At 41.3% G+C, this 21,621-nt stretch overlaps 1 protein-coding gene across 7 annotated transcripts in view; it reads right to left on the reverse strand.

Moving 5' to 3' along the window:
• TRIP12 (thyroid hormone receptor interactor 12) overlaps positions 1-21,621 on the reverse strand; it is a 124,694-nt gene that overhangs the window by 81,798 nt on the left and 21,275 nt on the right. For all 7 annotated transcript variants that reach the window (XM_059730971.1, XM_059730972.1, XM_059730968.1 and 4 more), the window contains one exon: positions 6,917-7,063. In XM_059730971.1, the coding sequence (XP_059586954.1) occupies positions 6,917-7,014 (98 nt within the window). In that variant the 5' untranslated portion in view covers positions 7,015-7,063. The remainder of the gene's footprint in view (positions 1-6,916; positions 7,064-21,621) is intronic.

The raw sequence follows: 21,621 nt of genomic DNA on the forward strand, positions 1-21,621 counted from the left end.
GGTGCAATCACCTACCCTGGAAATCTTCAAGAAAAGACTGGACCGTCACCTCGCTGGGGTCACCTGACCCCAGTTGTCTTTCCTGCCTAGTGCAGGGGGGCTGGACCCAATTATCTTGTAAGGTCCCTTCCAGCCCCTAAAACTATGAATCTAAGTAACTAAGTAATCCAATTCCCTCTTAAATGGTGGGGATTGGAGAAAGCTCATGTACCCTTTTAAGAGAGGCAGGTGGTGATCTTTAAATCGACTTTGAGCAAGATACATTAACCCAGGCACCAGTGCCACACTAATATAGATATGCTACTTCTGTTACCCAAGCAGGTTCATCCAGAAATAGCACAGCACTTCATTGTGCCTTTTACACTTCAAAAAGTGTAGTCCTTTTGAAAAATCTAGAGTTTCAAGTATGAACCATCATTAGTGACTTATGAGGCTAGAATAAATAGAGGAAATAAAGGTCAAATAACTTAATATGGGAGCCTAGTGACATTCTCCCTGATATATAAGAAATGAAAAAGTTAAGTATTGACATTTTAAATTAAAATTTAATTATTATTAAATTATTAAAATTTTAAATTACCAGTTGGCACTAACACCTCACTAAGATAGTAGCTCACGCAAGCTTTTGTCACATCAAGAGCCCAGAGAACTGGAAGAACTAACTAGTTCAATATTGGATGGCACGGACAGTGTTTTCCGAGACCATTCCTCAGACTTTTGTCTAGTGCATGCTTAAGTGCTTCCTATTAAACCTACTGTAGTGTTTTACCACCCTGGCTATTAGAGGCTTTCTTAAAATCCAACTTAAGTAATCTTTGCTGCAAGTTCTGCCAATTCTTTTTATCCTTTCCCCAGCAAGCTCAGAGAAGGACTGATCACAACTGTCCGTCTATGTATTGGAGGATTTAGGGCATATCATGGTTTTTCCCCTAAGGGGAAAAAGACAAAAGAAATTAAACAAAACCCAAAAATCTTTCAACTTTGTCTCTCAAATCAGTATTTGATACAACTCCTATTCTTCTTGACGCCCGCAGAATTCCAGGTTTTCTACAGACTGTGGTGCCAAAAACTGGCCACAGGAACTGCAGTTATCTCTCCTGTCTTGCACAAGATGCTCCTGTCAATAATTCTACAAAACTAAGTTAGTTCTGTTAACTAAACAAACAAAACAAAAATACCTCACATGCTGACTTCCCAAATTGTGTGACCAACTACAAACACATTCCTCCCCACAATCCCCCTAATTTTCCTGAGATAATGCTATCAGGCAGTTAATTCTAATTTTGTGTCTGAGCATTTGATTGCTGTAGAAATCTGTTTTACTGACTTCCATCTCAGACCATCTCTCCAAAATGATCTTGACAAATGCTGACATCCTCCAGAGGGCTTACAGCAAACCCTATCCCACCCCCCAAGTTTCATGTCATCTACAATATTTAAGAGTACTTTATTCCATCATTTAAGTAATTACCAAAAACACTGACTGCAGCTTGGGCCTAGGACAGATTGTTACAGGACTCCACTTGAGAAGTCTTCCCAGTAGGTACTCTTCAAGAAAGATTTCTTAGCCTGTTGTGCACTCATCTGATAATTGTTTAGCCTATACTTCCTTATCTTATATTTAAAAATGCAATGTGAGAGAACAACAAAAGCCTTACAAAAGTCAGAGTATATCATACTGTTCCCCTACTCTGACATTTACTAGGCCATTTATTCTGTTAAAATGGAAGTTTGATTGAAAAACAGATTCTTTAACAGAAATTTACAGCAGGTGGTTTGCACTCTCTCCTTCTATGATTGTTTAGTAATCGGCTCCAAAACCTGCCTGAGAAAAGGAGTTAAATGGACTAATTTAATTCCACAGATCTTCCCTTCTGTTTTGTTTTTTTGTTGGGTGGTTTTTTTTGTTTTGTTTTGGTTTTTTTTTGGGGGGGGGGGGGTATGAGGGGAAAACTTAAGCCAGATCAGGGTCTCAATGTTATTAAAAACTCTATTTCCTTATGTAACTCTGCATTGGTTTGTGGAACAGTAGGCCCATTAAAACTTCTCTTTATCCTAAACAAATTTTACATGTGCCAGAAAACAGTTTCCAGCCTAAGTAAGCTACCCCAACAACATTTTACAGCTTACCATAAAACATAAAAGTAGCTGCTGGTGTTAGAATATGGTACGTTCTATGGTAAGCTGTAAAATGTTGTTGGGGTAGCTTACTTGTGCCAGAAAACAGTTTCCAGCCTATGTAAAATTTGTTTTTTTCCCCCCCATACCTAAAAGCCAATACAGGCTCAAGGTGGGTGTGGGTTATATCTGTCAAATGCCTTATGCTGTGGCTCCACATAAGGAACTTGACAGATGTACCATATTTACTTGCACACCACACACACCTTCCCTGCCTCCTCCCCAAATGCAGCTGCCAAGCTGGCTGCTGTTTATCTGGCTTAGCAAGCAGAAGGGACAAGAGTTCTGTGTTCACCCTTTTATAGCCATAGACATTGGCTGAGCACTACCTTGTCTCTGAAGCAGCAAGGGAACTGCATCTTAATATTAATAATCCCTGTGGTATGGGAACAACACTGTATTTACAGGAGCTTATATAAAGAAAAACAAGTAACAGACTTGCTCATGCCCTTGCAAGGGTTGAGACCTAACCTTGTATGACACAATAAGTACTCCTTGAACTTCTTGCCATCTCTCCCAGACGGTCTCCTGGGAGGACACACTTCCTGGACAATGCCTCCAGGAGGACTTATTCCATGTCATAATGGTTAGCTACAATTCGCGAAAGAGAGAGAGAGAGAGAGAGAGAGAGAGAGAGAACCCCCCCCCACCCCTCCTCCACACTTTTTTCTACATTCTGCTTTCCAAAAAAAAAAAGGAGAGGTTCATGCTCTATTTGGTAGCATGCATGTGAGAAAAAAAAAAAAAAGATATTTTGTAAAATACTTGCATCTCAGAACACAATGCCTAGTCCCTGGCGGCAAAAACGCATCTTAATATCCTTGTTTGTTAACATGAATGGCTTGTGGTGTGTGTCACTAGTTTGATGCTGGAATTTCTTGCAAATCCCACTTGTTTAATTTTGTTTTTACTAGTGAGGTGTAAGAGCTATTTATATTGAACTTCCAAACATCTCCATAAGTGGATAAATACCCTAATGAAACTAGAGCAGGAACAGCTGAATCCTGCCCCATGCATACAACCACAATGACACAATAAGAGCTCCTATTTTTTTCAAGCCTTGGAGAATATCACCTTTTTTTTCTAACTAGGAATAAGAACCTTAAACCTTAAAAGTGCTTCCAGATCTATGAATGAAATGGGCAAAGTAAAATCTAGGTGAGATTTTGTTCAAAGTCTTTAAGGGTACTTCAGAAGGCACTTTTCATTTTAACATGGACTTTACCCTTACACACAGTCAACAGGAAGAATATCTTTCTAATTAATGTGCTAAACCAGATATATGAAACTATTAATTAACATTGTTTTTGGACACAAATTTCACAGGACAATCCAACCAAGAAGGTACATGCCTCAAGTTACCATATTTTGACACACTTCTAAATTTCCTTTTTGCCTTCTGCTTTAGATGACAAATCTGTCCCGTGCTCTCCCTTGACATATCTATCTCTTTGGAATGTGTAGACTTGAAAGAGGGGTTAGGAGCATGCTTGTTAATACAGATGGCTTTCTTCCAAGTCTCTGTACCCCTGGTTAAAGGAACAATTATATTACATTTTCTTTCTGGAATGAAGTGTCCATAACTTCGTAAGAATCGGTTATTTCCCAGTAAGTATCTACAAATTTCAACTTTGGTCCTCATTATGGAAGATACAGAATAAACATATGCATTAGAATTGTATTAAGGTTTTTTGCAGTTCAAAATTCAGTAATGTGCTCCTTATACTCGAGTAGTCTCAAGAATATGACTGAACAGAGTGAAAAGTTGAAACTTAAGTACTCTTAATACTGGTTAAAAATAGGTTTTCTGACACTAAGTTGTGACAACAGAAGTAACAATCACAGTCACTAACACTGAACAAGGGCCTTTATTATAATAAAAAAGTATTCCCCCTAAAGTTCTTCCATTCCTGTTTGATTCAGGGTAAAGCTTCTCCCTGGCGTTCTGCTATGAAGTTAGAGATAGTACACATCACAAAACAGTCAAGTTCCCTTTAGGAATTCTGAGCTCAAAATTAAAATAAAAAAAGTTAACTACCCATCAAGGGGCAGCCACTGTCTTTCACTTTATATTTAAGTAAGCTACAATGCAGTATCTGTCTTGTAGAAAAGCATGTTGATATATAGAGCTGGATGCAAGAATCCTGCTTCAGGAGGAGGTGGTGTTGGGATGGATGTACCCTGGCTCTCCATACATTATATTTCTATCTTGTTAACCAAGGCAGTCACCTCTTCTACTTCTGTTATCAAAGCAAGCTGCAAAGCCACCAGCAGATTATTAGAATACTGAGACTGTAAAAGCAATCCGGGATATTAACTCGTTTCCAACTTTCCATTTTCCACTTCCTGGTTCAGAAATAAAAGGTTAAAAGTGCACTGTTGGAGGCAAACAGTTGTGTGTTAAGAATTTTTCAGTAGAGTACCTGTCTTCACCACCACCCACTTAAACTAGAATTAAGTCACTCACAGTAGCACTTGTGATTAGTTGCAAAAATCTCCAAGTCAGTACACACTAGAACATAACAATCCAGTTTTAGACAACAAAAAGAAGCTTTTACATTGGAATATATCATGTTGTCTCAGGAGGCTGGCACTGTCCAGCAGCATCTACAAACAAAGATGTACACCACCACCCAAAAAATCATGCTCAAATACAAGCAAGGTTCACATGTAAATAAAATATGAAAGTCAGCAAGGAAGTATTAGAAGTATAAAAGAAATATACATTATAAAAATAAATGTATTCGGCAGTCTACTTGACAAGGCTACCAAGAGTACTGGATATAATTAGAAAAACAAAAAGTAGGGTAAATGGGATTTTAAAAGATGCACCCATAGGCCGTGTTCAGATAAGCACAGTCATGCAGGGGTTGCAGACGTGTCTGCGGTGCCACATGTTCACCTGCTCTCCATGCTGCAAGGTAACAGTGCAGTAGGCATTTTGACTCCTGGATATCTAGGGGCCAGAAAAAGTGGAACGGCACATGCGTGGACAGTGCATGGTGCTCAAAACTGGAGCCTGGCCAGCTGGAGCCACACTCTGGCTGCTGGCCACGCTCCGAGGGGCAGGACAGCTGCTGCTACAGACCTAGGAACCCCCAGGAGCCCAAGTAAGGCTGCTGGAACCAGCCCAGTGCCCTACCCCACCCAGGATAACCTCCTGGGTAACCTCCCCTACCCCACCCAGGATAACCTGCCACACACCAGACAGCACGTGCCACAGGTATTCCCAGAGGACAATTAGCAGCAGCACAAGGTGTCCCACTGATAGTTGTCCCTGGGGTACCAAAGATTCACACTTGTGTGGACGCAGCCATATAGGCCAGTTTTATTCCCCTCAAAAAAGTTCTTCCCTTTGTGCTTTAATTAACCTGTGGGGACCTACACAATCTTGCGCTACACATTAGAGATACTGCACTTTACAAGACAAACCTTTTAGACCATAGGTTCACTTAACTGATAGGACTAGGGTTATGGAAGCCAGTTTGCAACAACTCTGTGGCTGTATAATTACAAAAGGAACTTACTAGTGGCCCAGCATGTGACATGTCTTCCTAAAGAAACTCTTGTACATACAGTACTGCACCCATTATGCAGCCCTCTTGCTAAATAGTTTTTCCTGTTGCCTCAAATACAAAGATGCATTTTTAGGAAACAAAGTGGCCAAACATCTAATTTGAATCAAGGTACCCGCCCCCCCCACCACCACCACTCAGTCACAAAATATTTTTTTTTTCCTGACACTGCAAAGACAAAAAAACCCTTCACTTGCTGGAAAAAATACTCCATACAACTAATATTAGTCACTAGCCCCCTTTTAAAGGGGTCAACTAACTGAAATCTACAGTTTCACTTCTCCATCTGCTGGGGATAAAGAAGAAAACCCTTTTATTAACTAGTCAGAATGGAATTACTATTATTTTGGGAGTCTGCAAACAAATGGGATTGTGATACTTAAGTCAGATAATTAGAACCTCTCATAAGTAGAGACCGATTCAGATCATGGTTCTGTGGAAATCATGAAAGTGGGCAATCTATTAAAAATAAAAAGTGCTGGCTCCCCACTGGGAACCAACAGTCCTCTCAGCTGTGCAGCCTGGCACAAAAAGGGGCTACCAGGCATGAGTGAGCGGTCTTCCCTGCCTCTCACCACTGACTGGTTGAGGGGGCTGCCTGTCATGTGACCCCACCCCACCCTAATCAGCAGGGCTATATGATAGATAGCCCTTAGCCAACCAGTAACAAAGGGTGGGCTGTATGACAGACAGCCCTCTCCACCAAATCAGTGGCAGGAGGCAGGGCCCCTTGGCCAGAACTGGGGAAGGGGAGGAAGCAACCCACCACAATAAGCCCAAGAAGTGGCAGCCAGCCCTGCAATCTGCCTGCAAAATTGGCCAGCCGCTGCCTTGAGTTGGATAGACCCCTACTCATGAGGCTACATTTTACAGTAGCTCAAATGCTTCAAGTTAGATTTTTTTTTCCTTCTTCTTCCAATCTTTTTAGCCTAAGTACCAGCTACAGTGCTGCTGTAAGCCACACAGAAAGTAACTCTACTTTTTGGTACTAGAGAAGTAGACAACTTGGGGAGAGGGAGTGTGTGTAACACACATCCACACCAACCCACCCACAACTGAAAGTAACTCTACTGAGAGAGAGAGAGACACACAGACATGTATATATACATCCACACCAATCCACCCACAACTGTTTTAGCATCACAAAGATAAAGACATCATACCTTCCTCCTACTGCGTCGTCTTGTGGTTGGGCCCCGGCAGTGTTCCTCTGTGAACGTCGCAGTGACCCCCCTGGATTGTTATTAGGCCGGTTGGACATTGGCACCTCTCTCCTGAAGGGACATACCCTTTCTAGACACTACCATTCACTGGGGGGGGGGAAAAAAAAGTTCAGATGAAAAAAAAGTTCAGATGAAACCAAAAATAACACCTTCATTAAATAAGCAAGAAAAGACCCTTTATGAAAAAAAAAAAAAAGTCTTCAAATTTCAGGTTAACTACTACTCTCAAAAGAAAACAGTAACATCGTAAGTGAGGACACTGAGCAAAAACTTCTTAATTAGCATAGCTGCTACTCGTATCCTATAACCAACGATCATTTTTCAGCGATGTTTTCACATAAAACAAGTGTGACTTAGAACTCAGTGTCTGTAGATATCCTATGGATAAACAAACCGACTTTAAAGCTTACCATGTTCACCAACACCATTGGTTCATGACAGTTGCTGTCTCAAGTTGCTGTTTTACAGAGGCAGGCAGCACATTTGTACTTCAGCCAATTCTTAAGAAGTAGTGCATAAGATTAACATGGGAAGACTGTTTACAATATAGTAGTTAAAATTAGACTTTTTGGTAGTCATATTTATGCAACTTCTACATACATAAAAAGTGAATTTATATACGGAATTGGTCTCTTGTCCTGAATAATCTGTGAACCAAAAATCCCAATTCAGAGTTTTTTCAGTTTGGGGAAGTATAAAAACTTGAGAAAAATTAATAAAGCTTATTACAAACTCAAGCAGCATGGGCACATAATGATTTAAACCATTCAGTCTTGGAAAGGTTAAAAATGTCTATAAGAATGCTGTAAGCTTTCAAAGCACTTTTTTGCCAGCAACCTCTAAGGGGCAGGCAGACGGACGACAACATCCTACAATGTCCTTGAAGAGAAGAGAAAGGCATTTCAAAGCTTCATGCTTGCTTACTTCGTAAGCAAAGGAAGGAAAAACTACTCTACACTGTGCCAAACTAGGCTATTTTGCATTGGCAATTTTACAGCAACTGAACTGTCGCCAGCAAACCTTACTTATGGACTCCAGCCTCAATATTAAAACCTACGTGTGCGCGTGTGCGTGCACACACGCGCACACACACACACTGTAGGTGATAATTTCAACAAGGGAAAAAAAAAAAAAAAAGTATATCCTACATGAAACTAGAAAGAGTGGAGATAAACTGGAAAAGGTCCAAGGAGCCAGAGTTTTGAACTGCTGCTTGTCTATATTATCAGCTGTAAACGGCCTCCTAACGCCTGTTCATTTGTTTTGGTAAGCTTCTTAGCTTTGAAGAGCTCAGAAGTATAATTCTGAACTTAAAAAGAGCCACTGAAGTTACTTTGAAGAGCAGATGTTTTCATATTTCGCAACAGCCTTCACCCTTTGCCCAAAAGATTCTCTGTACTGAGATAGGCAATTATTTGGGCTGGAGAACCACCTACAGTTTTGGGAAGCTGTTGAGGGCAAGGGGAAGGGAAGTGCTGACACTGCAAGGCAGGAGAATTGATCCTTTGGCCCATCCTGTCTACACTACTGCTCCTGGATGTGGGAAGCAGACTGCAGCTCTGCCCTAGGCCCTGGCCTCGTGCTGTCACTGCCTCACAACCCCAGCTCCAGCCCCACCTGTTCCACTCTGCTCCACTCCCAGATGCCCACCCGCAGCCTCGTTCCATCTATTCAGCCAAGTGCTTCCTGCCTGCGGGAGTCCTGAGTTGGTCTCCATGGAGGCTTCCACCTGCCGGGTCCAATGGTGGGTGCAGGGTGGACAGGTGTGGAGAGCAAGTCTGGTAGCAGTGATGACGCTGGCAGAGCAGCTGGAAAAACCCCACCACACACTGCTCCTCATACTTCAGCCTAGTTTGAGAGAGGCACTTGCAATGCAATTAATATGTGCGCCGATTGTTTTCACTGCATTTATTTACTGTACAGTTCATTTTTTACAGCTCTAATACAAGATAAGGTATTATCAACAACACTACCTCAAAATTGGTGACGCTTGGTGATCAGTTGCCAATTATCCAACATAGTATACTGGTCTTAAATAGAACATTTGAATTTGCAATAAGGCTTCAGTATCCATTTTAAATAGTCATTTATTGCCAGTTTTTCCACAGACTCAAGAACTAATTTCAGCATCAAGATAGTCAAATGCTATTTTGACTTTAGCTAGGTACAGTCTAACAGCCCCTGGTTACATTAAAGACTACCCTTTGCTCATGTGCTTTTACTCCTAGATAGGATGTCTGGTCTGTTATGTATCCTCATAGTCAAATACTATTGGATTGAAGTGCAAGAACCACCACATCAATTAAGCTAATGTACGAAGTGCATATGTAAAATTGTTCATTTAGCTTAAGTATTCAGCAACCGTGCGTGCTGAAGAAGGGGATCTATTTACTTGAAACCAAAATAGGGAAAAGGATGTGGAAGACTTCTGCTGATGTCATAGTATCTTGTATTAACACATATCTCCAAGGGAGGGGAAGGAACCCCACAGCATAGAAAAAAAAAGCACATAGCACTAGTGCCATAGAGAAATTGATGCACATAAAAACAATTGGATCTGTGGTGTCCAGGAGAACAATATGGTTACTTGCTTGCAAAAGGTAGCTGATCTCACGAGACATGTAGACAGACTTCTAGGGAGGAGTCTACAGTCATAGTCCATGTGGGTACTAAAAGCCTAGGGACGTATACAAGAGAAGTCCTGGAGGCTCAAGTTTGGGCTAAGCAGGTGATTTGAAGTCAGGACCTCTATGTTAGCATTCCCTGAAATGCTTCCATTTCCATATGCAGAGCCAGCTAGACAGAGCTACAATCTGAAATTAAATGGACAAGATAGTGGAGGGCAGGGGTCAGCATGTTTGGGCAGAGTGCCTAAAACACCCACAGCCTCAATTTGTAAGACGTTAGCATACAGGGGTGGTGGTGGGGGAGCTGCGAGGGAATGAACTAGAATGAAGATAGTGACAAAAATAAGGATTCCAGAGAGAAATAGTGGAAAGATGATCTCAGTGGGATCCTTTGACACCAGAATGCAAACTATACAAGAATGACAGAATAGAACATACCTCTGGAGGAGTGTCACTATGTTAAAAGACAGTATAAACAATAACAGAAGAACCTTAAAATTAAAAAAAAAAGAAAAAAGTACCATAGAATATTTGTGGGTAGAAATTCTGTGCTTGAATTTAAAAAAAAAAACAGTACTAGGATTTACTATTTACCACCTGAACAGGAAGGCAAAGATGACCATGCTTTGCTAAGGGAGATATTTGAGAAGCTGCACAGTGGGACATGCAATGGTGGCAGACTGGGTAAATACCTCATTAGAGTGAGATGCAGAGATACTGCTTTCTAGAACAACTTATCTTGGAAGTCACAAAAGAAAAACAGTTCTTAAAAACAAACAAATCAAACTCTGATTAATACTCAAGACCTGGTATAAGAGCTATCTATAAGTGAACTACTGTAATAGTGATCACAATATAAATCAAAGTTAACATCTTGGTGGGAGTATTGAAGCCAAAAAATCCACTGCACTAATATTTAAAACTTCAGAAAGTGAAAATTGGAATCTTAGAAAGACTTTCTTTTAAAGTCATGAAAAAATGAAAGAGTAGGGGTGTGCACTGATAAATATTTTCTTGGTCAGTACTGATAGCCAATTATTAATTCAGCCACATTGAACAATACCAAATCTGATAACTGATTTACAGGAATGCAGCTGGGCAGTGTGAAAAGCAGCTCCTTGCAGGTAAGTCTGTAGAACAGAAGGGGCATGGGTGGGGAGGGAAGGCGGGCTGCAGATGGAGGCCCCCCACAGTGAGAGAGGCAGAAGGAAAGGGTGGGGGCAGGAGGTCCTACCCAGCCAGGGCAGCGAATGGGATCTCCAGGACAGGGAGTGGGGCACAGCTGCAGGTGGCTCATCCAGGGGACTAGCATCCCGGCACTTAAAAATGGTGTCAGGGACATGAACTAAAGCTTGGTCGCATGAGCTTTAGTTCAAGAGTTGTCACCACCATTTAAGATCATGGGCACCCCCCCCGGGGGCATGCACACACTCAGCCGCCTCCCCCCCAAAAATTCTCTCCCTCTGTTGCTTATGCCCCCCCATGCCCCTTCCCCTCCACAGACTTCCCTGCAGGGTGCTGCTCTCCACATTGCCCAGCTGCATTCCTGGCCATGTGCATGCATGTACATGGTGTCCAGAGACCCTGGCCAGAAAGCATATTTTATTTAACTAGTGAAGATTATCAGCTTCACTGACCAAAAAAAAGCCACTAGCAGCAATAATGCTAATTTTCCTTTTATAAGTGCCAATCCAATATATAATAATCGGTGTACCACTAGAAAAAAAAGCTATTAGGAAGCCTGGAAGCCATTTAAAAATCACCATTAGAGGCTCAAGAGGGGAATTTTTTTATTTTTATTTATTTTAAGTATACTGCAAATCCAAAAGCATGCCGAAGTGGTCCAATAAAGACCCTGATTGGTTTTAAAGCAGATCTAAGATAACTATCAAAAGCCAAAAGGTATCATTAAAATACTTATTAAAACTGAAAAAACAAAACGAAATGCACACTGGAGAGTACACCAAAATTAAGAAAAAAAACCAAGAAATTGCACAAATTCTGGCAGGTCAAGCATGAAAGCATAAGGGAAATCAAAGAACAATAAGGAGCACTTTGAAACATATGCTAAACTTTAAAGCAAGGTTTAAGGGGGAAAAAATAGAACCAGAAAGCTAGCCAAATAATTGGTAGGACCCAAGATTAGATGACCAAGATGTAAAAAAGTGCACCTGAGGATAAAAGGGCCACAGCTGAGAATTTAAATGAATTCTTTGCATCAGCCTTTACTGCAGAGTATACTGGGGGGCAAGTTAAACTGCTGTGATAATAAAGTTTTTTTTAGAGCAAATTGATCAATTAAACATTAATAAAAATCACAAGGATCAGATGATATTCACCTGAAAGTTCTAAAGAAACAGAACGCCCATCCTCAAAATGGGTTCCAGAGGCAATCTTGGGAACTACAGACTGGTGGGTCTCACTTCTAGTCTTGGAAAATTGCTAGAATTTATAGTAAAGAATAAAAATCAGCAGTCATATGGGTTAATATAAATATGCCAAGGAAGAGTCAGCATGGCTTTCATATAGACAAAGCTTGTCTCAATCTGCTGGAGTTCTCTGAGGGTATTAAACAAGCACATGAACAAGGGGGAAATTCAGCTGACTTAACACATTTCAATTTTCCAAAACTTTTAGCAAGGTCCCTTATCAAAGGTTCAAAAATAAAATAATAATAATAATAATAATAATAATAAAAAAAGTCTGAATTGCCACTCCAAAGGATTGGAGGTAAGGTCTTTTGGTGGTTCACAAGCTGGTCAAAAGATAAAGGGGAAACAAATGGCCGCTTTTTCGAGATTAGCAAGAGAACAGCTGAGTTCTACAAGGATCCATAATGGGCCTGGCTTTGTTCAATATTTTTATAAGTGACTTGAAGATTTCACTGTACACTCACTTTTTTTCCAAGTTTGCAGATGAACCTACATTTCAGGTAGTCAAATCCCTAGCTGTGGGTGAGAAGCTGCAGAAACATCTCACAAAACTCAAGTGACAGAAGCTTCAAACGCAGAGTAATACACACAGGGAAAAATAACCGGAAATATAGGTATACAATGCTGGACTCTGAATTAGCTGTTACAACTCAGGGAAGACAGCTTGTAGATAGTTCTCTATAAACATCAGCTCAATGTACAGCAGCAATGAAAAGAACCAATAAAAAGTTTAGGCATTATTAGGAGCCTCCACCCACATATTAAATAATGTGTAAAATTCTCATCTTCACACCTTGAGAAAGGTGCAACAGAATTAGAAAAGGTACAGAGAAGGGCAACAAAAATGGTAAGGAATACAGAAAAAGACTAAGACCCTTCAGTTTAGAAAGAAGAAAAAACTGCAGGGGGAATACGATAAGAGATCCATACAATAATGAAAAGCATGAATAAAGTGAACAGGGAATTGTTATTCACCAGTCCCAGAATACAAGCTAGGGGGCATGCACTAGGGGTGCACTGATAGAGATTTTCTTGGCTGATACCAATAGCTAATTTTTATGCCTGGTGAATAATCAGCTGATACCAATCTAATAACTGATTTACAGGAGCACAGGCCAGCAGCATGCAGAGCAGCGCCCTACAGGTAAATCTGTGGAGAGTAAGGGTCATGGGGGAGAGAAGATGCATATGGGGTACAGATCAAGGGCCCCACAGTGAGGGAGGGGGTGGGGCAAGGTCTGGAGGCGCTGCTCAGCCAGGACAGTGAATGGGATGCTGGGGCAGGGAGCAGGATGGAGCCCTGGCTCATCAAGGGAACAGTGTCCCAGTGCTTAAAAATGGCAGTGGTGGCACTTGAACTAAAGCTCATCAAATGAGCTTTAGTTAAAAGCACCACTGCCACTATTTAAGTGTACAGATGCTTTTAGGAGCAGAGCTAAGTGGGCTCCCTACTGTGCACTCAGGGCTGTCCACCCTGCTGCCTTTTGCCCCAGGAGCCACATGCTGGTTGTGCACTGTCTCCAGCCCACCTGATAGTGAGAGGCACAACTCACCACTCCCACCAGGACCTCTAGCATTCACTGAAATTAACAGTGAAGATGTGCTTAAAACAAGCGAGAGAAACTACTTTTTAAAACGCAATGCAGTTTGTGTGACACTCATTGCTACAAGGTTATAGGAACAGATAACATAACCAGGTTAAAAGGGACAAATTCAAGGATGAGATCCACTGAGACCTGCTGAATAAGTTAGGGATTGTTCTCCAACAGTCCTAAAGCAATGACAGTAGATGCGAGGAAGGACATGCCAGGGAACGCATTACACTAGACATGCCCCGTACATGCACTCTCCCCCCAATGCAGCTACTACTTCCAGTTCCATGATGGCAACCAGGGGACAAGGCACCTGTCAAGGCTAACCTTGGGGGCCCTCAACACCTCACCAAAACTCGTTAAGCAGCCCTCCAGCTGAACTAATGGCCCACCTCTGCATAAGGGGCTAGATAGACCATTTGTCTAGCCCTGCATAGCATCTTATTGCTTAGTTAAGGTTCACCAACTTCAAGAAACTTTAAATGCACTCTGTGTCAAACTGTAAAAGGTCTAGTTTACCTTCTAGGAAAGGGCATGCTAAGCCACAAATCTGTCCCTCCTCCTGAGCAGGTGGATGCCAAAAATGGGTGGTAGATCCTGGGGTCCCAAAAAGTGATCTTCACCATAAAAAGGTTGTAAACCACTGGGATAAAGCAAACAGCTTTTTGTTTTACTCCTCTATTAAAACGCCCAAATATTTCAACTGGTTTAAAGATTTACACTAAGCTGAAGTCAGAAAATCTGAATTTAATAAATCAAGACCTAAAATCTTTTTTTTAGAAAAACACAACAACAATAATTAAGTAGCAGGAAGTGAACCTGCCAAAGATGGATTAATACAATACATGCTAGTCAAATCTTTGGAGGTGAAGTTTTATAAATACAGCACAATAGGCCATGTACCATACTAGAGATAGCCAAGCAGCACCTCATGAGCCACATGCAGCTCCCACACAGTTTTAGTAGTTAAAAATCATGTACTTACCCCCTCATTGTTCATTTGTTATTTTCTATTTTTGATTTTCTTTAGTTTAAATAACCAGTAATAAGCAGGAACAAATTACTGTTTGCAACAGTGGGAGGCAGGGAGGAAAGAAGGGGGAAGGGAAGCTGTACACAGATCACTGGCTCTGGGGCATAAGCTTCTTGTAATTGTCCTGCAGTTTCTGCTGCATCAAGATTTTGGTTTGTGGCTAGAAGTATTAGGAAATCTGGCCACCCCATACTATATTAAGAGGACAGATTGTTTGGAGAACCAAGAAGCTGTGTTTCTGTGTACAAGAAGCTGACAAAGTCATCACATGCTTTGGGAGTCAGGCTCTGACTCCAGGAGGCATCACCACACACCCCACCAGACCTTCCACTAAGCCTACTCCAAATAATTCTGTACTCCAATTTTACTGCATTTTCCTACCAAAGTTCTGATGGGCTTGGTTGTAAAATTATAAACTTGGTGGACTCCTTATCTGCGTGGTGACTATCAGTCATTGCTTATGGATGATTTTGGGTACTTCAAGAAAAATGACCTTACTCCATCCATCTCCTTCCACACAAAGATACAAAAATGAACCCATTTAACTTTACAACTGCCTCCCTCCTTCTCTAAACAAATACGCTGTGTGCATTCTGTACTGCAATAGTTTATACCAGCTGAAATCTGATTGTTCTGTTTTTCAGAGAAAAAAAACAAACAAAAACAAAAAACCACACGCACAATGGGGGGATAAGGAACAGGAAGAAAGTTATCTAGCAAAAAGGAAAGAGTAGATCCAGCAACCAGAAAGAAGCAATACAAGTATCAAAAGCAGGACTGAACAGAAGTGATAATGTTCTTCAGACCATAGCCTCTCTGTGTCAGTTTCAGTATTTATGAATTGGAAGAGAAAAAAAAAGTGTCATGGCAAGTCATCTAAAGAAACGAAAAAGAAAGGAAAAAAACACCACCTTTTTCAAGAGTTCTTGTACCACTCAGTTAAAAAGTGATGTAACACATGCAAAAGTAAAACCATTGCAAGAGATGTACAGTCTGGTTCTCAATGAAAATATATGAAAAATGCTTCTTGGAAGGCAATGACTAAGAAAGGTGAGTCTGAACAAATCTGAATCAAGTGGTTAATAAGCTGCTTTCTGTGCTGTTCTCACGGACCAGGGTGGAATAAAAAAAAATGTTTTAAAAAAAATTTAAAATCAGATTTTTATTTAAGTTTTTTTTTTGTTAAAATGCATTTTGAAGGAAAAAAGCCTATATAAAGATACCTTAAATTAAAATGACATTAAAGCTCAAAGATATTATTATGGAATAAGGATTAATAACTTCCAATTATATACTATTTGAAACAATATATTCATGTAACCCTTTTAGAAAAAGTTTTGAAAACAGGCCACAGCAGACCCTGGACTATAGTAGGGGCCCAATCTTACGGGGTTCCCAGAGGCTCCTCTATAGATTAGTAAAGATTAAAGAAAACCACTCTACGCAATTGAACTCGGTGCTCAGTCTCTAGAAGATCCTGTTAAGCATCTCTGTGATGCTTCATTTCAGTTCTCAAACTGTGGATTTGATCTCCAGAGATAACATCCTTGTTAACAGCAGTAGATAGAGGTGAGAAATAATACCCTCTCTCTGCAAGTATGCTAAGTTTCTAATGTTGACCTGTCTGAAATAGTTGTGAAATATAAATGTGTTTAAAAAAAAAAAATAAAAATTAAATAACTAAAATAATTAAAAATACAAAAATACATATGCTTGTTTTGTTAATAATTATTTGTTTGTTGATAAAAAATATTTAAAATACATATGCTTGTTGTTTTAGTTAAATAAAAAACAAATGTTAATGTCTGTTGTTTTTGCTGACAGTTGTTGTTGTCCTCCTAATACAGCATGGCAAAAATACCACCCCCCCCAAATACCCATGATTAATCTAGTGAATTGGAAATAGTTCACCTCCCAATGACTTCACAAGTATCTGCTTCTATTCGCTTTGGTAAATAAAATCACCAAAATAACTCACTACTTTAAAATATAGATGTAGGTTTCATTTTTAGAAGAAACACATTATATCTCAGAGTTGTGAATAATATGTATTAAGGTTGTATCAAACAAGAATGCACTTTTTGTAGAAAACGATGATTAAAACGGAGGCTTCCTAACCACCAATTTAAAAAAAAAACAAAAAAAAAAATCTATCCCGTCATGGACTGACTGCCATGTTTTAATACATAGCGAGGGGTAGATTCACCGAAGCACAAGTTCGACAATTACTTATTAGTTTTAAAAAGTTTGTGTTCAAAGTATGATTGACATGTTAAATAAAGTATTCACTAGTTACTCACTTACTGTTACTGCTAAACCCCCTCAAAGCGATTTCTTTTTATTGCTCAATATAACCAGGTGTTTCATTTTAAATGCTTCCCCCCACCTCCATGTTATATTAAAGATAATCCTTATGATTCATTAATACTCTGTAAAATTGGCACTTGTAAGAAGTTCTATAAACAAATGGTGCAACTGAACAGTTGCAGAAGGATTTTTAAGCAACACTTAAGCCATTGTGTGTTTCAGGGTCTAGTTCTACCCTGCAGGGTTATGATTAGTAATGTCCATCATCTGTAATACCTAAAGCAGGGGTGACCAGCCTGCAGCAGGTGTGCCACAAGTGGCATGGGCAGCCTCTGTGCATGGCAGGCAGCAGATCAGGAAGGGAGCAGGAAATGCTGAAGTCACTTGTACCAAAGTTTCCAAAGACCAGAGTAATTGTCAAACAGTTACACCATCCACCTGATAGTATTCTGCCAGGTTAATTCATCCAATCACCTTGAATTACAAACAACTGTTTCCTTGAGCTGAGAGCCCTAATGATACATGGGCAAGGGACTGGGCTGAGAAAGGAGTTGTCAGTTGTAAAATAGTTACAAACCAAGCATGAGTTTAGGCACTCTACAAAGCAAAATGAACCCACATGCTTTGATCCACAAGTATTGTGGCATAGCTACCATTGCAACAGATTAGAAGTTAAAGCAGCCTTATGCCGGTCACTTTTTTTTTTTTTTTTCTTTTTTGGCATATCAAGCAGATTAACACAGGGCTGTGCAACTTAAGTCCCTGGAAGCCACACACTCCATGAATCAAGGCCCCAGGTCATGCGAATACTCCCCTATCCTAACATTCCCATGCTGCACTGTATACCCATACCTCCTCTCCACCACTGCACCAGATGACCCACTCCCCTCCTTCACCACATGGGTCTACAAGCACAACCCTCTTCCCTGTCCCCAGTACAACATGACTCCCTGTGCCACAACATACATTCTTATGAGTGCCCTCCCCCGCCCCATGATAAACAGTGTGCCCATCTCCATCTCTGCACCATGTGGATGTGACTCCGCCAGCCCCAGATGGGCAAATCCCCCTCCCCCCACCCAGGAAGTAGTCCCACACACCCTTAGCTCCTTTAGAGGCTTGCCACACTGCCCTACCCCATGGGGCAGAGGCAGGAAGCAAGCGTCAGAGGGAAGGGGAGCCCAGAGGCTCCATCATCTGCCGTCACAACCACAGCAATGTGGGGAAATGGCAGCTGGGCAAGAAGCCCTGCGTCAATATAATGCCTCATATGTTGTAGTGGCCAAAAGGTGAAAGTTTTTTGTCCCCTATTCAGCTGCCAATGGGAGCTTTCAGTATCTGGAAGACGTGGAAGACAGGTTCAAAACATGAGATAACATTAGCTAGATTTTTCTGCCAAAATTAATCCACTTAATTTTCTTTAGGCTAAATGGATATTGACCACTAATATGAGCAGGGCCATCCAATATCCTCCAAGCTATTGTGTCATGGTAACTGATGACGCTAGGAAAAAAACACACACACACACACACACACACACACACACACACACACACCCCACCACCAAAAAAAATCCTGTTCTACAATCACAAAATTCCTGTGGCCACCTTTCATCCAAATTTTGTACAGAAAGCTCAAGAGCAAAAAACAAAAAACAAACAAAGTCACACATACACACCATTCCTCAAACCATGCAGAGACTTTTTGGAGACAGATACTCTGCCAAATACAGGAAACAGACACTCCCTAATACTGATTGCCATTTGGAATGGATTTGTATTTTCTGCTATCCCTAGAAATGCTAAAGCTTTTAAATACACATGTAATCAACCTTGAAGCACTTAGTTCCATCAGCCCCCCACTCTGGCCCTCATTAAGGTCACCTGTGCCCATGTTTTATATGGCATATTTTTCATCTTAAATCCTTCTATTCCGATAGTTCACTCATTGCAGATTTCTCGAGTGACTGTGCAATGAAAAATGGTTGTCCATATTTTTGACTATGCAGCAGTATTACAAATGCGTTTTAATTGTAATTTGGTCTGTAAGTAGTGGTGGGACGTTTTAGCTTTTAAAAAGGTGCTGAGAACCTGTTGAAAATGAAGTCACAAAAAATAAGAAAAAAAATCCCTTTTCTTGCAAGTTCTAGATCTGTTCCTTTAATGCTCACAAACAACTTAAAAATGGACTACAGGAGCCAGTGAGAGGAGAAGTAGAATAAGATGAGGATGATTGCACTATAGATATCAATTACAGCAATCCATCTATTCCAGCAGTTTTCAGCCTCTGGCCCTTGCTGCATATTGCAGGCCAGATGACAGTCCTGCATGGGGTTATGCCAGTCAGATGTGGTACATGAGGCCAAGCCAGCATTTGGGGTGGTGCCACAGCCAGATCCAGCATGCAGGATTGCGCCCATTGACTTGATGTGCCAACTTCGCACTGGATTCAGCCTGTGGACCAACCCTGCAGCATTCATCCAGGCTGTGGGACCCAAAGTTTGAGCACCACTGATCTACTACATCCAAATCTTTTAATGGACTTTGTCAGCTGAGGTAAAAATATTGAAAAGCTTTCAAAATACTAGTTATAATAACCAAGCATTACACACCACAATTACAAAGAACTGTAATTGCTTATTGAACTCTCTATGGCAGTTGTTCTCAACTAGGAGTGTCAAATCACTCTGGGGTGCCTTGAGATCCTTCCAAGTGTGCCGGGGGTGACAGACACACCTAACAGTGTTTGCATTAGTTTAGTTTTATAAATAACATGTTTTTTGAAATCTCTGCAAAAACCTATTTCTAACATTAAAAACAATCCTGTTGCAAAGAACTCGGGAAGACCAAACCAGATCAAAAGACTTCTCTATTGTTTTCCTGTAGTCAAAAATAATGAACTGGAAATTAAGAGATGGCATTTTCTGAGGGGAGCCCTGAGTCTAAAGTGGCTGAGAACTACTGCTCTATGAACTGGCTAAAACTAATTTCAATAATCCTGCATCATTTACCCTCTTTCATCCCACCCAGAACTAATATATAATAGTCAGCTTTCACATGTTGCACAGGAAGAGTGAGCAGCTCACTTAATTTGCCAACTAAGTATACCCTAGACATGCACCAATACATTGCTCCATATCATATCAGCATTGATAAAAGGAAAATTGCGGTTATCAGCAATCAGCTTTTTTTGGCTGACGTGGTCAATAACATTGCTGATGAATGCTACATACACATACAGGGCCACAGCCTGAATGCTGCCAGGAGTACAGCCCAGCAGCTTGGAGACCAGCATCCAGCCAATAACGTCTGGGGAGATGGGGGGTGAGGGGGGGAAAGAGATGGAAGAGGTGCAGAATGAGGCAGGCCCCCACAGTGATGGAGCGATGCTAAGGCTGGGCAGGGGCTATGTCTCGTGCCATGCCATGGACAGCTCGTTGGGGGGGGCACGCACAGGAGTCAGGGAGAGGGCAGCTTCCGCTGCCATAAGCACGCCAGGGGAGGCATAAAGGGCACATGCCCCCTGGATTTCTGCACGGGAGGCCTGCCCACTGCAGGATCAGGGATGGGGCTGCACCAGGCTCTTCCCAACAGGGTGGGGAGGTGGCTGGGCTGGTGCTGCACTGGGAGCGAGTGGGTACTGCAAATTTTGGGGTGGCTGCAGCTGCCCACTCCCCCCCCCCGGTCTCCCTGTCCCAGCACTACCACCAACTGCCTCGAGTACCCTATAAAACAAGTGGCATCCACCTCTACATTTCCTGAAGGTCACCAGAAAGGTCCCCGAGAGAGGATGAGATAAGCTTTCTGCTCTTGGTTGAACCAGCCCCAGTCCAGCTCAGAATAACTATTATAGTAATTTCTGGCTTTACACCTATATGTTTCTGCCATGGCTGGCAGTTGTCCTGAAGAGCTGACACATGTTTCTTTTAATAATCAGCAATAGGCACAGAGGTTCAAGCATGCAACAAGGATGAAATCTGAAGATTCTGGCTGCTGAGCATAAGTCAAATGTAATTTTTCCAAATGCTTATGGCTTGGCCAAAGAAAGCAAGCAGATTTTCTTAGGGACAGCAAAGCCCATATTTCTGACACAAAAGGATGCCCCACGGGCAAGTTTCAAGTCCCTTCTGCAAAACGGAGGCACTAAGTTGGAAGGGGAAGGTGGGGAGGGAATAGCAGGTTTAAAAATCACACAATCACAACACATTTGCCAAGCTTAACCTCATTCTTACAAATAGCAAGAAAGCATGACAGAGTGTAGGGAGAGAGAGATGCAGCCTAAATTAGACAGTATCCCTGGAAAAATGCAAACAACTCAAGTTTTACAAAGCTAAAAGCAACAGGTAACAGTGCCTACATACTGGGAGGAATAAAGCAACCTTACAGGAAGTGACTAGTAGCAGTACTTAATATAAGCCATACCAAAATGGCTGCACAGCTGGTTGCAACCAAACTACAAGGAGATTGTGCTTGAAATAACTGGCTGTACCTCATCATGCAGTATCCCCTGGTTAAGGTTTACAGCACAACTAGATAGTTCAATCCAGTTACATTTATTGCAAATTTCTCACTTATACTGAAGTGAAAGCGCCATCAGCAAACATTTACTTTCAACTCCATCTTCTGCAGGGCTGGATTGAGCCACTGTACTAGGG

This window comes from Alligator mississippiensis, chromosome 7, assembly GCF_030867095.1.
Source record: "Alligator mississippiensis isolate rAllMis1 chromosome 7, rAllMis1, whole genome shotgun sequence".
In the NCBI taxonomy this organism is placed as follows: Eukaryota; Metazoa; Chordata; order Crocodylia; family Alligatoridae; genus Alligator; species Alligator mississippiensis.